The sequence below is a fragment of the Periplaneta americana genome, chromosome 7 (genome assembly GCF_040183065.1).
Source record: "Periplaneta americana isolate PAMFEO1 chromosome 7, P.americana_PAMFEO1_priV1, whole genome shotgun sequence".
Classification (NCBI taxonomy): domain Eukaryota; kingdom Metazoa; phylum Arthropoda; class Insecta; order Blattodea; family Blattidae; genus Periplaneta; species Periplaneta americana.
The window spans coordinates 182,427,923-182,447,913 of NC_091123.1; the positions used below are offsets into that span (position 1 = coordinate 182,427,923).

At 38.1% G+C, this 19,991-nt stretch overlaps 1 protein-coding gene across 2 annotated transcripts in view; it reads left to right on the forward strand.

The window, feature by feature from the left end:
* Positions 1-19,991, forward strand: part of LOC138703824 (probable ATP-dependent RNA helicase DDX60) — a 46,083-nt gene that overhangs the window by 11,914 nt on the left and 14,178 nt on the right. For both annotated transcript variants that reach the window (XM_069832031.1, XM_069832032.1), the window contains exons 2-5: positions 3,099-3,217; positions 9,008-13,065; positions 15,699-15,804; positions 17,707-17,994. In XM_069832031.1, coding sequence (XP_069688132.1) covers positions 3,119-3,217; positions 9,008-13,065; positions 15,699-15,804; positions 17,707-17,994 — 4,551 coding nt within the window. In that variant the 5' untranslated portion in view covers positions 3,099-3,118. The remainder of the gene's footprint in view (positions 1-3,098; positions 3,218-9,007; positions 13,066-15,698; positions 15,805-17,706; positions 17,995-19,991) is intronic.

Consider the following 19,991-nt stretch of genomic DNA (forward strand, 5'->3'; position numbering starts at 1 on the left):
CTGATGATCAGTGTTGCCAACTGGACGGAAATTCCGTCAAAACTGACGGAATTTCAACTTAGCGGACGGGAAAAGAATGGCTTTGACGGGTGACGTATTTTCTGGCGGAAATTACGATTTACATCGCTTTTGACTTTCTTTTTAGCGGCTGTCATTTTTTATTGTTTTATTTTTTGGAGATTTTAATTTTTTTTAACAAGCCCTGCCCGTGCCGTACAATGCTAAGGAATTACCTGTTTCACATTTCTTTGTAATCAAGTCAGAGGTTGACGAATTATTATTTTAAACAAGACTGGTAAGTAGGTTGTGTTAAAATTTGTTTTTTATTTGTATATAGATATGAGATGGTCTTATTATTATTATTATTATTATTATTTAACTTTGACGGATTCTGACGGATTTTCAGGTGTTAGACTGACGGGAATAAAATTTATGTGTTGGCAACACTGCTGATGATGTCTGTCGCATAGTGATGGGCGAAGTTGTTCTTTTCCCGGAACAGTTCCGACGGTTCCGGTTCCGAAAAAATACTATGTTCCAAATAACAGTTCCGAAATAACAGTCACCAGTGGTGATGAGTCGGAGTCGTTGAGTCGTTCAAACGAACGGTACAGTACCCTCCCTCTTTACCATAGACAAATAACACCATGCAGCTCACACTGGAGCACTCATAGGCATGACATAGTACACATTCTTATCTATAGATGGCACTGCAATGCACATTCGAATCGATTTTGGAAAATTGCTGTGCATGCGGACAGAACGCAAAAGCTTAATGTTAGTAATTACACAGCTGTTGACTACAAGGACAGAATACAACACTTTGTTTTCGTACATAAAGTTATAAAGATATGGTAGCCAACTAAAAAAAAAAAAAAAATCATTAATTTTTATTTTTACTTTTCTTAATGCACAGTTATAATAATAATAATAATAATAATAATAATAATAATAATAATAATAATAATAATAAATATTACAATTTCATAAATAAAAAATTATATATATTGGCAGTACTGAAACCTGGAAACCCCGCAGTGGGTTAGTAAAATGTTGGAATCGCATCTTTACCAAAGTGTAATTTAAACTTCGCATTAAACATCGCTCTCCAAATCAGTACTTATATGGGTAGTTTCCAACAAATAATGCTACAACATTTTTGTCGTTCTTTGATAACAGAGAAGATAGCACAAAAACTTGTGCTTGTCAGACTTAACCTCAACAAACGACATACAGACATTGTAACTAAACCACTCATTACCATTTACGACTTTAACCTTTGTATAGAATCAGCTGATCAATGAATTAATAATAGTATGCGTACTTTATGACTTTGTAGAATGTTTATAAAAACAGAATTAGTCAACTAATGGTGAAATAAACCATAAAGCGGGAATGAATATTACAGATTATTAAATACTTACTATAACATTACAGATGATTGGCCAGTCTTAACAAATGTTGATATTAAAAGTTCGCGCCACCGCAAGGATTTCAATTTCCATGCGCCCCCCTCCAACCACGTGAGAGTTTCAAATACCAACTTCATCCAACGAAGTTCCAAGTACAACATAAAGAACAACGAGAACAGTGGAACTGCTGCTGTCGTTGGTTCATCGGAACAAGCTCCGACGTTCCGACTGTTATCTCGGAGTCGGAACATACCTTGTGCAACGCGGTACTGCGAGCCCGCAACAGCTGGGCAAGTGAGCAGCTCGGAGTCGGAACACTGTTATTTCGGAACAGGAGGTTCCGACCTACTGTTCATTTTTGCAACAGTTCCGAGACCGGAACAGTTCCAAAATAACTGTTGTGTTATTTTTTACCCATCTCTACTGTCGCAGTAGCGGATGAAAGGTCTGGTAGAAAGAACACCAGTAGACTACGGCATCTTAGTACGGAAGACTTGTATCTCATGAATTCTATTCGATTCGATGCTCCACTTTCTGCTATCTTCCATTTAAATACATTGCGAACAGAAACTCTGTTCGATTCGATTCTACTTAACGTAGAACTTTCTTATTTTGTTGACTTGCCGGTTGAATGTCCTCTTTTAATTCCAAAACTCTTTCTTCTATAGTTGTTTGTTGTTGTAGTTTCTGTATTATATTCATGTCCTCTTCGCCAAATTATCTACTCATTCCCATATAGTTCAAAATGAGATGGAATCCACTTTATATTACTACTCTGCCCTATGAAGTTTCTATATCAAGAAACAAATACAACAGACTCATCAACACTGGAATACTAGATGGACGACATGCACAACCGGATCACTAACAAGAGACACCTACTTCCCAACAATCCACGACAGACTCAAAAGCCATCACTTCAAACCTACTTTCGTAACAACGCAGTTTCTTTCTGGACATGGGAAATTTGGTACTTATTTCGACAGATTCAACATTCCAGCAAACATCGACTCTACATGCTCCTGCCGCGAAGACCTTCACAGTGTGAAACACCTTCTATTTGACTGTCCTATTATTGAAGCAAAGAGATTTCAAATAAAGACACATCTTCTGGACTGCAACACCGAATACAGAACTCCACTATGTGAAGTGATCAAGAAACCTTGTTGCTACAGACAATTTATAGACTTGCTAAACTTTATCTTTAAAAGACTTTAGATACATATTTCACCATTATCTGTGTAAAAATAAGTAGTATAGATAAGTAGTTTACTGTATAACAAAACTAAAACCCTAGCATACCGTTTGGTGAATTAGGGTTGTTTTCCGCGGATATTTAATAATAACAATATGAAGTTACTATTGTATACATGATTATAAATTTCTCCTATGGTTTCTGTCTTCTTGTCGTAATTATTCAGAGCTTCTATCGATGATTTTGAGTCCATCAGTATAACTATTTTATTTTTTATGGTTGATCGACACAAGAGACCTGTTAAAGTTGCGAAAACTGGTTAGAGTTTCGCTTCAAAGATAGTGAATTTTATCCGGTATATGTAAACATTCTAGTACTGGTATTTTCATTTTGTGTTTGAGATTTGCCTGAGTTTTAATTATTTGAGAATTATGCATTTTGTTTTATAGCATAATCAATCATATTTCAAATATGTAATTGTTCTTTTTTAGTTTAGATTACACTGAAGAATATGTCATCTTCAGAAGATTACAGTTCGGACAGTGATTCTGACAGTGATGGGAGTGCAGATTCCTATAACTTGGAAGACGAGCTGGAAGAGGAAAAACAGGTATGCAGTAAATTTGCTGTTTGGTTACTTCGTGCTTGCTGCATGATAAAATATGAGAATAGAAAATATATTACTCAAAATAATTTCCTTGGACTGTAAGGCACTTCTACCATCTATGTTCCAGTAGTGTTACACTTTTTTTAATTTTGCACTATAGTCTGCAAAGAAATCATAAACACCGAATATATTTTTCAACGTAATTATCTTGGACTGTAAGGCACTTTTTCCATCTATGTTGCAGTAGTATTACATTTTTTTTTAATTTGCACTTTGGTTTGCAAAGAAATCATAAATACCGGATACATTTTTCAACATAATTATCTTGGACTATAAGGCACTTCTCCCACCTATGTTCCAGTAGTGTTACATTTTTTTTTTAATTTTGCACTATAGTCTACAAAGAAATTATAAATACCGGATATATTTTTCAACATAATTTCTTTGGACTGTAAGGCATTTTTCCCATCTATGTTCCGGTAGTGTTAACACCTTGTTTTTAATGTTGTACTTCGGTTTGCAAAGAAACCATACACAGCCATCATGACAGTCATCTTTCTCTTACCTTACCTTTTCCTTCTAAGCATTCTCTGAGCGTCGTACGCCATAGCTTCAATGTTTATGGTGTCATGCCTGAACTCAATTTACGGAATGAGCACTTATGGAGGAAGAAATTTTCTCATGAAATTTCGCCCAGCGTATGGGACCAATACCCATCTAATATTGCGACGAATTTGGAGAGCTATAGTAGGTACTGATTCCGGATCCACAACCAGCTGTGAGTGGTGGGTGGATCATTATGCTAACCACACAATACTCTCGTACTGGTTGGATGAAAGTTCACATCTACTGAGGCATGTGAAAGTGAGGCCAGCTGGTCGGCATTGGCCCTCGATGGGATGTTGAGCCCAGGATTATTTTCATTTATGTGCTTTGAGTTTCGAAAACAAATAAGTCAGTATGAGCATCATCAGAGGAGTATGCAGAATGCAGGGGCGAATGCTAGTCACGAAAGTTAGGCTTGCTCTTTTATTCATAGGGGAAGATGGGAGGACATAATAATTCATAATTAATAAAAATAATCAGACCCACATAAATAATTTATTTTATAATTATGAAATCATTATGAGTCATGGATCATATTCGCTTATGAGATGTAGAAGTTCGATATGATATAACAAACATGGCCAACAAAACAGTTTATTTAGTTTTTTCGACCCTGCCACCCAATGCATATTGTTGTATTGAGCTGCACTGAACGAGCGCACATATTCTCTATAATGTCTGTCTTCTCTTGAATAGTCCTTCGGGAAAATGAATTTAATAATAAGGTTTCAATAACATAATTCCGAACTCATTGCAATACTTCAAATTAGTGTTTAAGAATTAATAATACATGCAGCAGCTAACACATGCATTCCGCTCATACAATTACATTGCACTCCCAAATCACAGCACATTCCCGCTGTCAATACTGCTCTGTGTAACGTTAAATAGTCGTTGGTGTAGCTCTCGGACCAGAGCTTCAAACAACACATAACAGAAGCACGTGCGCCTAGGACGGACTAAGGAGGAAGGCACTTGCGCGCGCATCATATTTTCGCTGTTTCTACGTCTTTCCTGTAGCTCCGAGAAACGAGCAAGCGTTGCGATACTTGCGGTGTGCAACCTGCGGATGGTATTACGCCTATACAAAAATCAAAATAAATTTTAATGTACGTAATCCCATTTTGAGAAATACACATTCTACGAAAATATTGGGCTTGCGCAGCAAGCATAGCATGCCCTGAGAAATCGCCCCTGTCAGAATGTGCAATAACTTCAAGTCCACCAATGTTAACTGCATTCATAGCAATGAGACTTAAAGGCAGGAGCGTTGTTTTGATGGAAGAGAATTCCACGATACATACGTTATTATCTCTTTTTGTTTTTTTTTTATTATTATTCAGTTGAGTACGAGAGTGATTAATGTCGAATAGTGTTGTCCAGCAATCTTCTGATCTCTGTTCAAATAAAGTTCCTTTAGTAGGTACCGCTAAATATTGTAGCCTTAACGTTTCCTGCTGAGGCCTATACCTGAGCCTTTTGAGGTGGAGGAGAACTTTCGCCATCAGTAATTTCAATTTCATCTATCATCTTCAATAATTTCAGGTTGACCAGGAGATTCAGCACATGTAATTCCGTGATTCGCCTACAAGTGTTATCTGTCTGGGGAGCTGCATAAGATCCAGGGAAGTGAAGGGGCTTTCAGAGCGGACTACGACAGAACAGGGATCTGATAGTTCCCTCGACAGATGGCACCATGATGAATCACGGTATCTACGGTGTTGAGATCTTTAGGTGTCAATATAAGATGCAGCAGGACGTAGTACGTGATTTAAGAACAGATGTCATTGATCTGAGGAGGCTGTGGAATATCAACAGGGAACCACAGCTATGACTGAGGTTGTTTTTAGAAAAAAGTAGCTTTGTTAGTAAAGGCGAACATAGCTACTGAAGGATGAATGATCCATTGTACACCCCATCAATTAGGAGACAGCTGTGGGTAATCAGCTTCCATTATGCACTTACAACTTAGTTTTTTTTCTATATATATACAGGGCATATCAAAAGTCCGGTAACACTTTCAATATTTTATTACACAAAAATTACTAATGATAGCACTTTCAAACACACGTCAGTTTAAAGTCAAACTCTCAAAGTTCTGTTTACACCTTACAGAGATTCAATGTGTGAACCACGAGTGACTCGGCAGATGTCCAAACGATAATCAAACTCTTCCCATACCCTTTTCAACATATCCTCTGTGACCGTGGCGGCAGCTTCTCGAATTCTGGTTTTTAGTTCCTCTAAATCACGTGGCAAAGGCGGTACAAAAACACGGTCCTTTAAGTACCCCCATAGAAAAACGTCACATGCAGTCATATCGGGTGACCTTGGTGGCCATGTCATGAAACATCTGTCCCTTACTCCAGCACGTCCTATCCAACGATCAGACATCTCCGTATTCAGGTAAGCACGAACTGCATTGTGGAAATGTGGCGGAGCCCCATCTTGCTGAAAGATGAAATCGTCATCGAGATCTTGTCTAAGTTGAGGCACCAACCATTGCTCCAACATGTCCAGATATGAATGTCCAGTCACAGTAGCCTCAATGAAGAAGAAAGGTCCGTACAGTTTTCGTTGTGACAACGCGCAGAAAACATTCACCTTTGGTGAATCACGCTCATGTTCAATGATTCTGTGAGGTTTCTGTGTACCCCAAACACGACAGTTGTGCTTGTTAATTGTCCCACTCGTATGGAATGTCGCTTCTTCGCTGAAAATTAAGCGGCTGAATAAGTCATCGTCGTCTGCTGCCTGTTGTTGTAGCTGGCAAGAAAACTCGTAGCGCTTGCGTTTTTCATCCTCATTTAGCATATGCAGAAGCTGCAGTGTGTATGTTTTCATAGCCAGCTTCTTATGCAAAAGCCTCCACACAGTCATTGAAGGAAGTTGAAGCTCACGGGACGCTCTGTGGACTGATTTCCTCGAGCTCCTTACAAATGCTTCTCTGACTCGCTCAACGTTCGCTTCACTCACCCTGGGACGGCCACTCCTCTTTTGCGGACACAAGCAACTCGTGGTTTCAAATTTACGATACCAATGGTAAATTACCTTCCTACTTCGTGCTTCTTTTCCGTACTTGGTCCAGAATTTTCGTTGCACATCGGTAGCACTCTTGTTTGTATGAAATTGTAACAGGCAGAAAGCTCGGTCAGCGCCAGTATTCGCCATTGTTGTAACTAACGCCAAGTAACGCCAACTGTCGGTAAAATAAGCAACTATGCGGTAGTGTTTGAAACTTTTAGAGTTTGACTTTAAACTGACGTGTGTTTGAAAGTGCTATCATTTGTAGTTTTTTGTGTAATAAAATATTGAAAGAGTTACCGGACTTTTGATATGCCCTATATATAAAATCAATGTTCTTAAGAATTTTTCACAGTAAGGAACATGAACTCGAAAGATTTAACTTATCGTTTGGTGCTGCTAGAACATCATTTAAATTTGGGATGAATACATCTTTATAACGAGAACACTATTCCTCTTTTTCTTTATACAGTTTTATTTTCTTAAAGCTTCTTGATCACTCGTTCATTCTTGTGATACGGCAATGCTGTTAGGTTACATTTCTTTGCAGGACTGTTAAGCTTGTCTAAGCCCTCCACCTCTTTCAAACACTGATGTAGAGTAATGTTAGACAAACTGTTCTTTCAACAACCTGCTTAACCAAAATCAAAGATCTCCTGCTTTTAGCATCACCATATTCACTTTGAAAATAAGCATGAACATGATATGAAGCGTGCATTTCCAGAACGTTGTAAGTGCCAATTTGTAAAGTTTACAGTAGGAGCAAAAATAGTTTTATACAGTACATACAACGCTGTTACTTGCACAACCTGAAAGTGCACTACTTTATTACTTGGGGCAGCACTTTTTTCAAAACCTTTCGTAATGTTGTCAAACAGGGCACCTACAACTGATATATGTGGAAAAATAGATTCTCCCGGTTTTGTCACTTATAACGTTATGGAAATGCACGCTTCAAATACAATTTATTTTGTATCCAAGTAGACGTAACTTCGTCTTCCACCTATTAAGAAAATGATGAGAATCGAATACACAAACACATGGACAGAACTCACTATACACATCATTAAAACCAACAGTACAGGCTGATCAAAGTGAGTGATTAATGTGACAATAATGCTTTCTTTGGCATAGTCTTGTATTACCTTTACTTAAAAATTCAAGGTATATGGAAGAAAATGCTATTGGCCTGCTAGTTTGTCCACTTTAAAATTTCTGGCAGGTCGTTTTCTTCTATGCGAAACGAAGTACAGTAAAGTATTGTGACAGCGACGTGAGATTCGAACTCATGACCAGCGTCCCGCAAGAGAGTAGGTCGCGCGTGAGTCGACACGGGCTCCACGGTGCACTGGGGGACGGTGCGCGGGGTGGAGAGGAGAGAGGAGGTTGCGACACGCTGTTCCGCGGTAGGGAGGGGAAAGTAAAGCAGCTGGTGACTGAGGAGAAAGATCCAGAGAAGTCTGGATATCCGTTATCTTCTAGGCATCTGTCGACCGGCTGCGAACTCTCCAGAAACTATGGCTTAGTTATAAATACAACGCGCGAGTGAACGCCAGTCAGTCAGTAAGCCAGTGTTGTTACAGGCAGAGTTGGACAGTAAGCGAGTTAGTCTTGTGTAGCAGTGAAGCCAGCTTCGAGACCAGAGCGCGACTTGAGTTGTGTCCGTAACTGTGGAGCCTGAAGCCCGGAGTTCGAGTGCAGTGGACCGCAGTTGGGGGACCTGAGTTCGAAGTGCAGCGGTTCGTCTCTGAAGGTCTGGGGTTCGAGATTCTGTGAACGCGAGTGACTGAGCTAGAAGAACTAGCCAAGACAAACGAGCTGTGAACTGAGAACTGACAGTTCTGTGTTGTAAATAGTGCTTTGTGAATATTAGTTAAGATTAACAGTTCATTGTTGTTCGTAATAGTCCAAGTAAATTGTCATTGTCGTTTGTGAAGTGCAATAACAAACGCTGTGTTGCTGTGCGGAGAGCAAATCCCATTGTTGACGGGAGTGAAATTAAATTGTAGAGAGTGAAGAGTTATTGTTGAGATAATAAAATTACATTGTTGTTCAGTATAAAAAAATTTACAGAATATAAGAAATTAATAGAATTTGTAATCAACTTTACTGGTACTTAAGTATTTTCTCGTTTAATCAATGTGGCTTTTATTACTTTTACAGGTAATGCAGATGTTGAATATACTAGGAAAACAACCGTACAGTGCAAAATGTGACAGATTGTTAGAGAGCATTACAAATAAAATTCTCATTCCTGTTTTCTGTGATATTAACAACAAGTTCTCCAATGGAGCACTATTTTTTGTGGATGGCGACTCTTTGCTACTGAATATTGTTGGAAATACGAACTACGATCCACAAAATGGTGGACAGCTGTTGCACTTAATTTATATATGCGAACGCCAGTTACAACTTTTCATCAGAATGAACGGTATTTTCAAAGTAGTATTCTTCAATATTTGGGACAAAATATTGGCTGACAAACCTGCACTTCTCCTAGCGAAGTCTGTACTCAAAGCTCACTTGAAGTTTAATATGTTGTACGAAGTACAAGAATTTGATGTCATATGGGATGATAACTTCAGAAAAGTAATTGAGAGTTGCAAGTGTAGTTTTCTGTTGACTGATCTCAAACTTCTGGACGTGTGTGCTCAAGTATTCCCTGATGATAATCAAACGTTACAGGCCTTGTTCCATGTTACTATTGGCTACTGTCTTATGGGTTTGTCTCTTCCGTTAGTGGATATGAACTATCTGGAGTTGAAAGTTTCAACTTTGAATGCTTTCTATTGTTTACCTGGTCCAAATGTGGAGCACAATAGACTGAAAAAAATGTGGCATGTTATCATTGACGCAATACAAAAAAGATTTAAAAAATCTACATTTGAAGGAACGAAATTTCTGCTGCCTGCCAGGTATGTTGAAGGAGAAATACATGTAAGGCGTGCTATCATTATTGCCACAGCTTCAAAACTTCATTCTGGCGCACCAGAATCATACAAGGACTGGATTCGAGTATTCCTTCTGTACTCAGCTCTCTTGGAAGTACTGCCTCTTAAGTTCCGAGGATGCGTGCCTATTCATGGAAAGCCTACGGAGGACTATAAGCAGTTCCTATTCTCGCTTCAACAGTGTATGAACTCTGCTCTGCAGGAAGTCTTTCGTGACGCTAAATACGACAATTTTAAGACTTTACCAGATCTCTGGCATGGCAATTTCTTTGTAACTGTTGTAGATTTTATTTCTCAACAGGAAAATGCAAATGAAATTCGAGTAGGCATACAAACTCAATCCGTATATGAGAGCTTAGTGCAAGAAGTGATTCATCTCTCAGAAAAACCACTGGCGAAGTATCCCATAACAGCGAATAAATTGAAGTGCTATGGAAAGAAAAAGACGGAATCTAAGGTAACTGCAAAAATATCTCCATCCCTGAAAAATATCAAACAGTTGGTGCCAATAAATTCTTTATTGACAAAGGAATTCTGCAAAGATGTTCTGCCAAAAAGTAATTGTCTTGTGAAAGATAAATTCATACAAGATGTAATAACACGAAACAAAATTTTTGAAGAGAAAACACACTGGCATTCCAAGAGACCAATTACAGATCATTTTGACCGTGTAAAAAATACTGTAGAAACGTCTACAACTGTGTGGGAGGAAGGAAAATTCAACAGAGGAAGAAATAATTATGCATATTATATGTCTCTATATGGATCTAGCATAGAAGGAAGACCACTTGAATCAAAGGTCATAGTACCAGTATCTGAGAATTCATCCAGCAACAGAACTGTCAAGGAAAAGAAAATGGGGAAGAAGGGTTTGAGGATAATTGAAGAGAATCTCAAGGAAAAAGAAAGAAAGAAGGAAGAATTTGACAGACATTATTACAGTGATTTTAATCAACAATATAATGAACTTATGAAAAAGAAGGATTACCAGAAAGCACTGCAAAATGTGAAAGTTCTAGAGCAAGTCATGAAGACGAGAAAAATGATTAAAAAAGTGCTAATGCGTAAAGTAAAAATTCTCTGGCATCTTTGGGAAATAGAATGTAGAAGAAATATGACTAACATTTGTGAGAGAAATCTTCAGTATGCTAAACAAATATTTCAAGCAATTCGAAAGATTCTGAAGGATTTTGGAACAAATACATTGAGTAAGGATAAAGCCGAGAAGCTTGGCCAATATTTGCAACAAATGGGTTTGCACAGCATTGCAGAGAGATGGAAGTTGCCACAATCCTCAAAGAGCAATGCTGAGTCATATACTTCAATTGGAATGTCTTCAGTTGATTTTCAACTTCTTCATCTTGGTGAAGATTTGGATAGGGAACTCGGTGGAGAACCAGATGATAGAGTTGAAGGTTTCATACCTGACAAGTGGCAACGAAAACTCTTTGACAGTATAGACAAACGCCAGTCTGTGCTCGTGGTTGCTCCCACGTCATCAGGAAAGACATATGCGTCCTACTATTGCATGGAAAAGGTTCTACGAGAGGGAGATGATGGTGTAGTAGTGTATGTTGCACCCACAAAAGCATTGGTGAACCAAGTAGCTGCAACTATCTATGCGAGATTCAAGAATAAAGCAATGCCAATTGGAAAATCAGTTTATGGTGTGTTTACAAGAGATTATCGCACTAATGCTCTCAATAGTCAGATCCTAGTCACAGTGCCAGAATGCCTTGAGTTACTTCTTCTCTCACCACGAAGACATGACTGGGTACAAAGATTAAAATACGTAATCTTTGATGAAATTCACTGTTTGGCAGGGCAGGCTGGTGGGTTTTCCTGGGAGTGTGGTTTGCTTCTAATTCGTTGTCCGTTTCTTGCACTGTCAGCCACAATTGATGAACCAGAAACTCTTCATGCTTGGCTTCAGAGTATGCAGACCTTCAAACAACAACAGGATGAAATGAATGGTTCCACAAAGTCTCATAACTGTTACAAAGTGAATCTAGTCGTGTACAGTGATCGTCACGCAGATCTCAAGAAGCAAGTTTACAGTGAAGATGGGAGGTTTATTGACATACATCCATATGCGTATGTGAATCAAGATATGATAATAGAGCGACAGTGCATACCACCAAGCATTTCTCTTTCTCCAGATGAAGTGCACGAGTTGTACAGTGCAATGAAAATGGCAAACCCAAAGAATCATCAAATAGCAGAACTTGATCCACAAAAGTTCTTTCTGACTTGTGAAAAGGGGTTCATTTCGAGAAATTTAGTTCGTAGCTATGAGAAAGAACTGAGAGAACTTCTTGCAAGTTGGGCTTTGAAAAATAATCCAGCTTTTTTTACTGTTATAGAGCAGCTGAAAACTGTGTCACAGTCAGATGAAAATCTAAATGGAAAAGGCTTCATTCATTACAATTTTATAAAGTTCATTTGCAACCTGAAAAAAAGAAACATGTTGCCAGCCATCATTTTCTCATATAATCGTAATTTAGTACGTTCTCTTTTTGGAAAAGCCACAAATTTTTTTGTTAATAATGAAAAAGAAGAACATCATACCAAGGAAAAAAAGAAGAGCAGTTATGAAACAACGAACACAACTGATCCTGAAAAATCAAAACCATTAAGAAATGCGGCTGCAAAAGGTGTATATGACTTCAAATTATCTAGGGGATTTCATGATAAAAATAAATTCATAAGGTCACTGAATTTGCTTAACAGTGAAGGTAATCGATGTAAAGCTTTCAAGAATCTGGGACTAGCAAACCCAAAAATAGTGGAATATGTTGAAGGAAGGCTAATTAAAATGGGTTACAAAGACACTCATTTATTTCCACGTGGATTGCAATATGGCATTGGTGTGCACCATGGTGGAATGAATGCAAAAGAGAGGAGCGCTGTTGAAATGCTTTTCAGAATGAAAATGGTGAACCTCGTGGTTGCTACTGGTACTTTGGCACTTGGAATTCATATGCCTTGTAAGACTGTAGCAATTGTTGGAGACAGTCAATATCTTAACCCTCTGGAGTTTCAGCAAATGTCAGGCCGTGCAGGCCGACGGGGATTTGACACTTCTGGTAATGTTGTGTTTATGGGACTGAAAGAACGTAAGATGTGCACGCTCCTCACAGGAAAGCTGCCAAAAATGATTGGAAATTTTCCTCTAACTGTGACCTTGGTCTTACGTGCTCTGCTTATGGTGAGCGACATCACTTCTGAAGGCACCCACAAGGATGAAGCAACACGCCAGGCTCTCTGCAGGTAAGGAATTATTATGTAATTGCCTGCACTGAATATCAGAAATATATTTTTATTGAATTCGAGATAATTATTTTTTTTTAGCCCTACAGAATATATATCTGTTATGGTAACAATTAATATTAGAGGAGAAAAATTCGCTGTGGCGCCGGAGCGAATTTTTCTCTTCTAATATTAATATTGTTACCATAACAGATATATATTCTGTAGGACCAAAAAATAATAATCTTTAGTAAATTCTTCTAGAAACAGAGCATATTTCTGTACATATTACTGTGCACTTTACTGTGGAATCCCGGCCATCAAGTCACTCAACTGAGTGCGCTCCTTGTATAATGGCAGTTGTCTTGAATAAAAATGTCAACACATATGCCTAACTTGGAGTCAGGCCACTAAAGGAAAAACACTGGAGGAGGGGAGTTCGATCCGGTGCTGTGGATTGGACTTCGGTGTAGCTCAATGGTGAGAGCACTTGGTACGTAGAACCAAGGATCTGGGTTCGATTCCCGGCACCGGAGCGAATTTTTCTCCTCTAATATTAATTGTTAACACAAAATTGTTTTCATTATAATTTAAATTCATAATTACAGGATATTCGTATCAAACTGGTGATGAGATTCACAATGGTACAGTGTTCTTTGGTAAATGCAACTTCAAATTGTATAGACTTTACCTTTCCATAAATTAAGTCACTAAAATACGAAAGTGCTGCTGAATCAGAATTATGTTCTAGCTCTTTGAAATAACCAATAACATCCTCCAAATCTTCTATGTAGAAAACTGTAATCATCCAAGAAACTCGGCAAGTAATTACTGGTGAGGGAAACAATTTCATTGATTTTTAATTTTTCACTGTTTTGTTGTACTATTTTCGTTAAATACCTGGAAAACAGTCTACTCTTTGAACACCTGCAACAAGTTCGAAAAAAGTTAAACTGGCAGCAAGATGGTGTACCAGTACCCATTCACTATGGACTGACTGTGGGAACTTTTTGAATGAAATATTTGACAAATAAATTGATAGACTTGGTGCCACTGAATGGCCCTTGTTCCAGATCATACCCTGAATAATAATATCATCAGAGTACAGATGTAATATATTTTAAGACAGAAAAAAATAGTCATAGCAGGAATTAAATAAAGTTTTATCATTAATAAATTATCACAGGATTAATAACTTTAATGTTATTTTACCTATAAAATATCACTCATTTAAATACTAAAATAAAATGTAATCAGCTATTTAAATTGTCAACTCTTTAAAATGATCTCAGAGAAGCAGAAACGAATGATCCTAAGTTGGCCATGGAAGAAGCTGCAGTGGCGAACTTAAGAACAGTTCCAACGTTTAATAACAATGTCATAAAGTAGGACATAACTATAGTAAATTTAATTCTAAAAATACTGCCAGAAAGTACACAAAATAGGCTTTAAAATTCTATATTACACTCTGTAAATGCATTACTTATTCCGTTAGATGAAATGGATAATTATGGAGCAAATCTTATACCGGCAACCACAGTTAACATAATTATGGCGACTACCTCATAGCAAGAGATACTGGTAAAGTACCTTGCGTGTTCAACGAAGTTCTAACTCATCATGCATCAAATTACTGCTGCCAACTTTTGGCCAAATATCGTATCTTAACGAAAATGTAGAGTGGCGAACTTTGGAGACCTGGCGAACTTAGAAATATCTACTTTAATAGATTCACAAGGTATAGCAGATTACTACCGGTGCCACAGGTATTTTATACAGATTTGAAGGCCGAAAAGGAATGCGAGGTGTGGCGGATTGTAGATAGCACAGATGGCATGCAACTCATTCTGTCACGGATGCACATAGAGCTTCTTTGGGCTCAACTGCTTAGGGATACTCCAGAAGCCGTCCGATGAGCACCTCCATACATGTCTATGACTCTAGATAAATGTGTCTTACTTTAGACAAATATATAATTGAACTAATGTTCATAATCAAGCCTCTTAGTGACATTTTAATACGGTCTTTAAAATATATATGCTGTAAAATAATCAGTTGAAAACTGTCCAATACCGGTACTACAAAGAAGCAGATCAGAGAAAGTAAACGAGAACCTAGATTTCTGTTGCTCATGGGTGCTTTCAACAAAATACGGTGCTAGTATGTCCATGAGTGATTCAAATATAAATAACTAGTTTCACCGAGCACAAATCTCTAAGCTCATGCCAAGATGCGAAAAATGCATACAAGTTGTCAGAAACTATGTAGAAAAGTAATCATCAGTACCGGTATGTAATGCAGTTCGACACAGTAATTTCAATTCACATGTAATTTGTAAATAAGTCTGTATATAATAGTAAACCTTCCTTTTTATTAATCCTCACACAATTCCTCACGCCCAGTTGTAGCTCTTAGTCTTAGTTGATGACTTGAAGGCTTTCACGTTTCTCAGGGCATTCTGTGAGATCTGTAACTGTGACAGAACTTGTTTTCCTGTCACTCTTATTCTATAATTGCTCCATAATCGTCATATAATTTTATCATCTCTGTATAGTCTATGCTTTTTAAAATGGACGGTAAATAATGAATATGAGTTGCAAATTATGTACTGCATTCTTACTTTGTTATAGTGCTTATTAATTTTATTTTCTCAGAGCTCTGACGATGTTGAACTGCTGCTTGTTGTACCAAACAATTCCAGAGCTGAAGAATCAGATGAAGCATTACTTTTCCTTTTCTACACAACTGCTTATGATTCAGGTTTGTGTGAACTTTTCTGAATACTTTATGAAAGATAATTATAATATCTTGATAATATATATTTTATAATAAAATACTGACAATTTATCAATTTTAATAATTATAAAATTTGCGTTTACATGTACATTTAATGTTTTACACATTCGGATGAAAGATTATTCAGCATATATGTGGTGTTGGGATTACACTGATGTATGTATGTATTGAGGGGGGGGGTGCGTCTCGGTGTTGCGTGAGATTCACTCAGGGTAGCCGAGGTACGGTTGTGGTGTAGGATGATGTCGGGATTGAGACCAAGCCGGCTACTTATATAAAAGGCAGTGTAAACTCCAAAACTATAAGTTTATTGTCGTATTCACTTGGTAAACCCTAGAGTATGTATTTCCGGCTGACTTATAATTCAATCGTTGGTTGCACTTCTGTATCGACTCTATGGCAACTCTGAATAAGATCTATCCGATACTGTAAATTCAATACTCTGCCCAGTACACTATGATCGAAGCTCCTAAACGTTGACGAGTAGTCTCGCCGATGACAAAGTTCTAACTATCGAGTCTTCGCCGGAAGAAAGACTATTACGTTGGGCCGCCGACACCGAGAAAAACTCAGTGTGTCGTGCCGTCGACACGAAAAGAAGTCGTGGTCCTGTCGACACAAAACGAAGTAGTTATTGTGCCCTGTATGTAGGGCCGCCGACACGATGAGAAGTTGTGATCCCTTTCCGCTCCCCGTCACCCTTATTTATAAAAACCTATCCTACGCTAAAACTAACTATCCTATTGTTTAAAAACTACGTCACTTAACCGGCCTACAATCTATTCCCTATTGGTCCAAAGTGACCTCATAAGCTGGACCAAGATCTCTTCTTATTGGGCGCGAAATACGTCATGTCTAAATTTAAACTTTGGACTTCCCACAACATCAAATTAGTTCGAAGATCTTTCAAGAATACCCGTTCTTTGGAAAACCCAAGCTTGGCAGTATCTTTCCCAAGGGTCCAGTCAAATTTTAGGATTTTACACATCGCCGAGTGTCTATATACAATCTCGCACAAGGTGGCCCTAAATCTGTCCGATGCTGACAAGTGACGCAGACGAATACCTGCGTGGGAAGCTAATTCTAACCAAGTCGCCAGAACATCCCCGCGATTGCATGTCACAAAAATATGGAGATATCACTTCGCTATTAGATCGTTCTCTCCCTCTCCTAATTACTGCTTCAGTATGTATGTATGTATGTATGTATGTATGTAATTCCCTGCCTCAAAATATAACAAGTGAAAGATAGGCATCGATGCACCTGACATCTGTAGGATAGATTCACTGTTCACTTAACGCTTTGTGCTCTTGACGAGTCATAAGCGGCCAGCTAAAGACAATTTTGTCCCGTGCATGCTTGTAATTCCTGTAACCTCCTTGCAAAGAGCACGGCTTAAAGGTAAACGCACGTTGCCAAGTTTACATAAGTTCATGCAAGATGCGGGAGGTTTAACATACTTGATTCTGATATTATAGGCCTACATCCCTTTTTACGTCAATACGGTTTTGAATAATAAAACTAGTCATGCTTCAATGGAAACAAGGTGTTCACGTGCTCTTGTGCTCTTATTGATGCACCGCCACTGTTCCAGTGACAAGTCTTGTGGGATAGCTTTAAGTAAATGCTAGGCCTTTATAATATTGCTGTTATAGAAGTTACGTTACCTGTCCAAATATTGAATTCATCTCTTAAAGAATGCATCAAACAATATTAGTGCAATTTTGAAATCTTCCATGAAGTTGAGCCACTGATTTATATTTTGAAGCAAATTGTTGTAGGTACGGTACAGGATGAACAAAATCATGTATGGTACTTTCGTAATTGGCATTATGTAATGCTGTTTGTCTGTGTTTGTCTTTTAAGGGTTTGTTGGATGACGAAGGAAAGCCACAATTTATGACCGGCATTGTTACACATCTCCACTATCATGAGCCTGGAAACCTGGCATTTGTGTACCTCTGGAAATCTGGAGTCTTCAGGAGAATTTGCAAGAGAGATAAAGATGGTAAAATCTCGAAAGAGACCCAGATGACACTAATTGTTGTGCTAAGCTACTTATTTGCAATCTACCCACTGCACAGCATGGAAGAAAAGATTAAGCACAAGAATTCAAACGTAGTGTTACCTCCTCTCCCTCAAGAAGTTAAGGAGGTAAATCTTGACAAATAACCATACTTTGTTCTGCCTGTATTTTCATTTGTTTATTTAATTGCTATGTTAAAGTGTTTCTTAAGAGAAGGATGTCTTGTAACCAGTGGCGGCTCGTGATAAAATATAATGTGTGTTCACAATTTTGTGGTTCCAAAATCGAAGAGAATTTGAAATCGTACGTTTAGTCTAATATGAAATGTCATGATTCCAATGTTTCACTATCGAAAAAAAACCGTATATAAATTCAAAACAACATATTATAATAATAATAATAATAATAATAATAATAATAATAATAATAATAATAACAATAATAATAATAATAATGAAACTCAGTCTTTTTATTTCCAATTTTTCTTGGTAAGCCAGTTTACCCAGTTCTTTACTGTTCAAAATTACTTGAGCAGAGTTCATTGTTTACGTTTGTTAAAAATGAATACATACCACGATCTCGTTATTTACAAACGCGTGTGTTCAGTAATATATTTTGATTCACAACACACTGATACACTATAGCCTATACCAGTACTGTAATCCCACTCGCATAGATTACTATAAATACATGCCAGTAAATATTATTCTCAAATATTATACACTGCCATACAGATACTTAAATTCATACCACCACCACAGTCAGCCAGCACGTGTTTGAAAGCCAAGCTATGCTATTATGCCGACACTGAAGTATAGTAATTCACAAACTACACTCTCGTAGCAGCACTGTACACGTAAGTAAACGTTCCTACAGTCAGATGCTGACATCTACAGGCTTTTAAATTTCCTCCTCGAGATATAGCACGTGAACGATAGGCATCGATGGACCTGACATCTGTAGGATAGATACTCATCATGTTCACTTAACGCTTTGTGCTCTTGACGAGTCATAAGCGGCCAGCTAAAGACAATTTTCTCCCGCGCATGCGTGAAATTCCTGTAACCAACTCGAAAAGAACACGGCTTGTACGTGAACGGATGTTGCCAAGTTTACATAAGAAGTTTATGCAAGATGCGGGAAGTTTAAAATACTCGATTCTGATATTATACATCCCCACTACGTCAATACGGTATCAAATAATAAAACTAGTCGTGCATTAATGGAAACAAGGTGTTCACGTGCTCTTGTGCTCTTATTGACGCACCGCCACTGCTTGTAACCAGTGTTAGGTCAACAGCAGCAGTGAATGATATATGACATGTGACACATGACATATGTGACGGCAGTGGCGGCTTCTCAAGGGGGTTGCAGGTTTGTACACCCCCCAGTAATGTTCCTAATCTCCCGGCTTTGTTACTTTTAAAAATATAATTTTATTTAGAATTTTCATTCATGACTATCTGCAGCTGGCGTCTTGTTTTGTACGTCTGCAGGAGCCTCCAAGCCTCTTGGTTTGCAAAGATGTTGAAAACCTAGGGAAGGTAGTTTATAGAGATGTTCGGCTAGTGCGGGGACAGGGGGGTTAGAGGCGTGGTCTACTGCTTTCCTCATTGAGAACGGTTTCCGTGCGTTTTTTTTTTAAAGCGCTTCATGCCTTTGCTGCAACAAAATGAGGGTCGTAAAAAAACGCAAGTAGGTCAACTGACTGCAAAATGGTGGACAATTAATATTGGCTTCTATTTCTGCCGTACCGGTAATAAATTTAACCCTAAAAGAACCAAACATGTTAACTAATTTCGACTTCCATGATAATGACATGGAATTGTTATTACTAGACGATTTTGACAATAATAAACGTTGCAAAAGATCAAAACACACATTCCGCCATGATGGATCGTGCAGCAAACTCGTAAAGCGAAGTTTTGATTTGCTGCACACTTGCTACAGCGCTGCTGCAGCGACGGTGAAGCAAATGTAATAAAAGAACGGCCTTACTGAAGCGCTTTACGTCTTGCTTTAAAAAAAATACGCACGGATTGTCGCACTCCCTAACATGGATACCAACGTCAGTGCAGAAGAAACTAAGTTCACTGGGAAAGTATCTGTTTCAACTAGACATTTG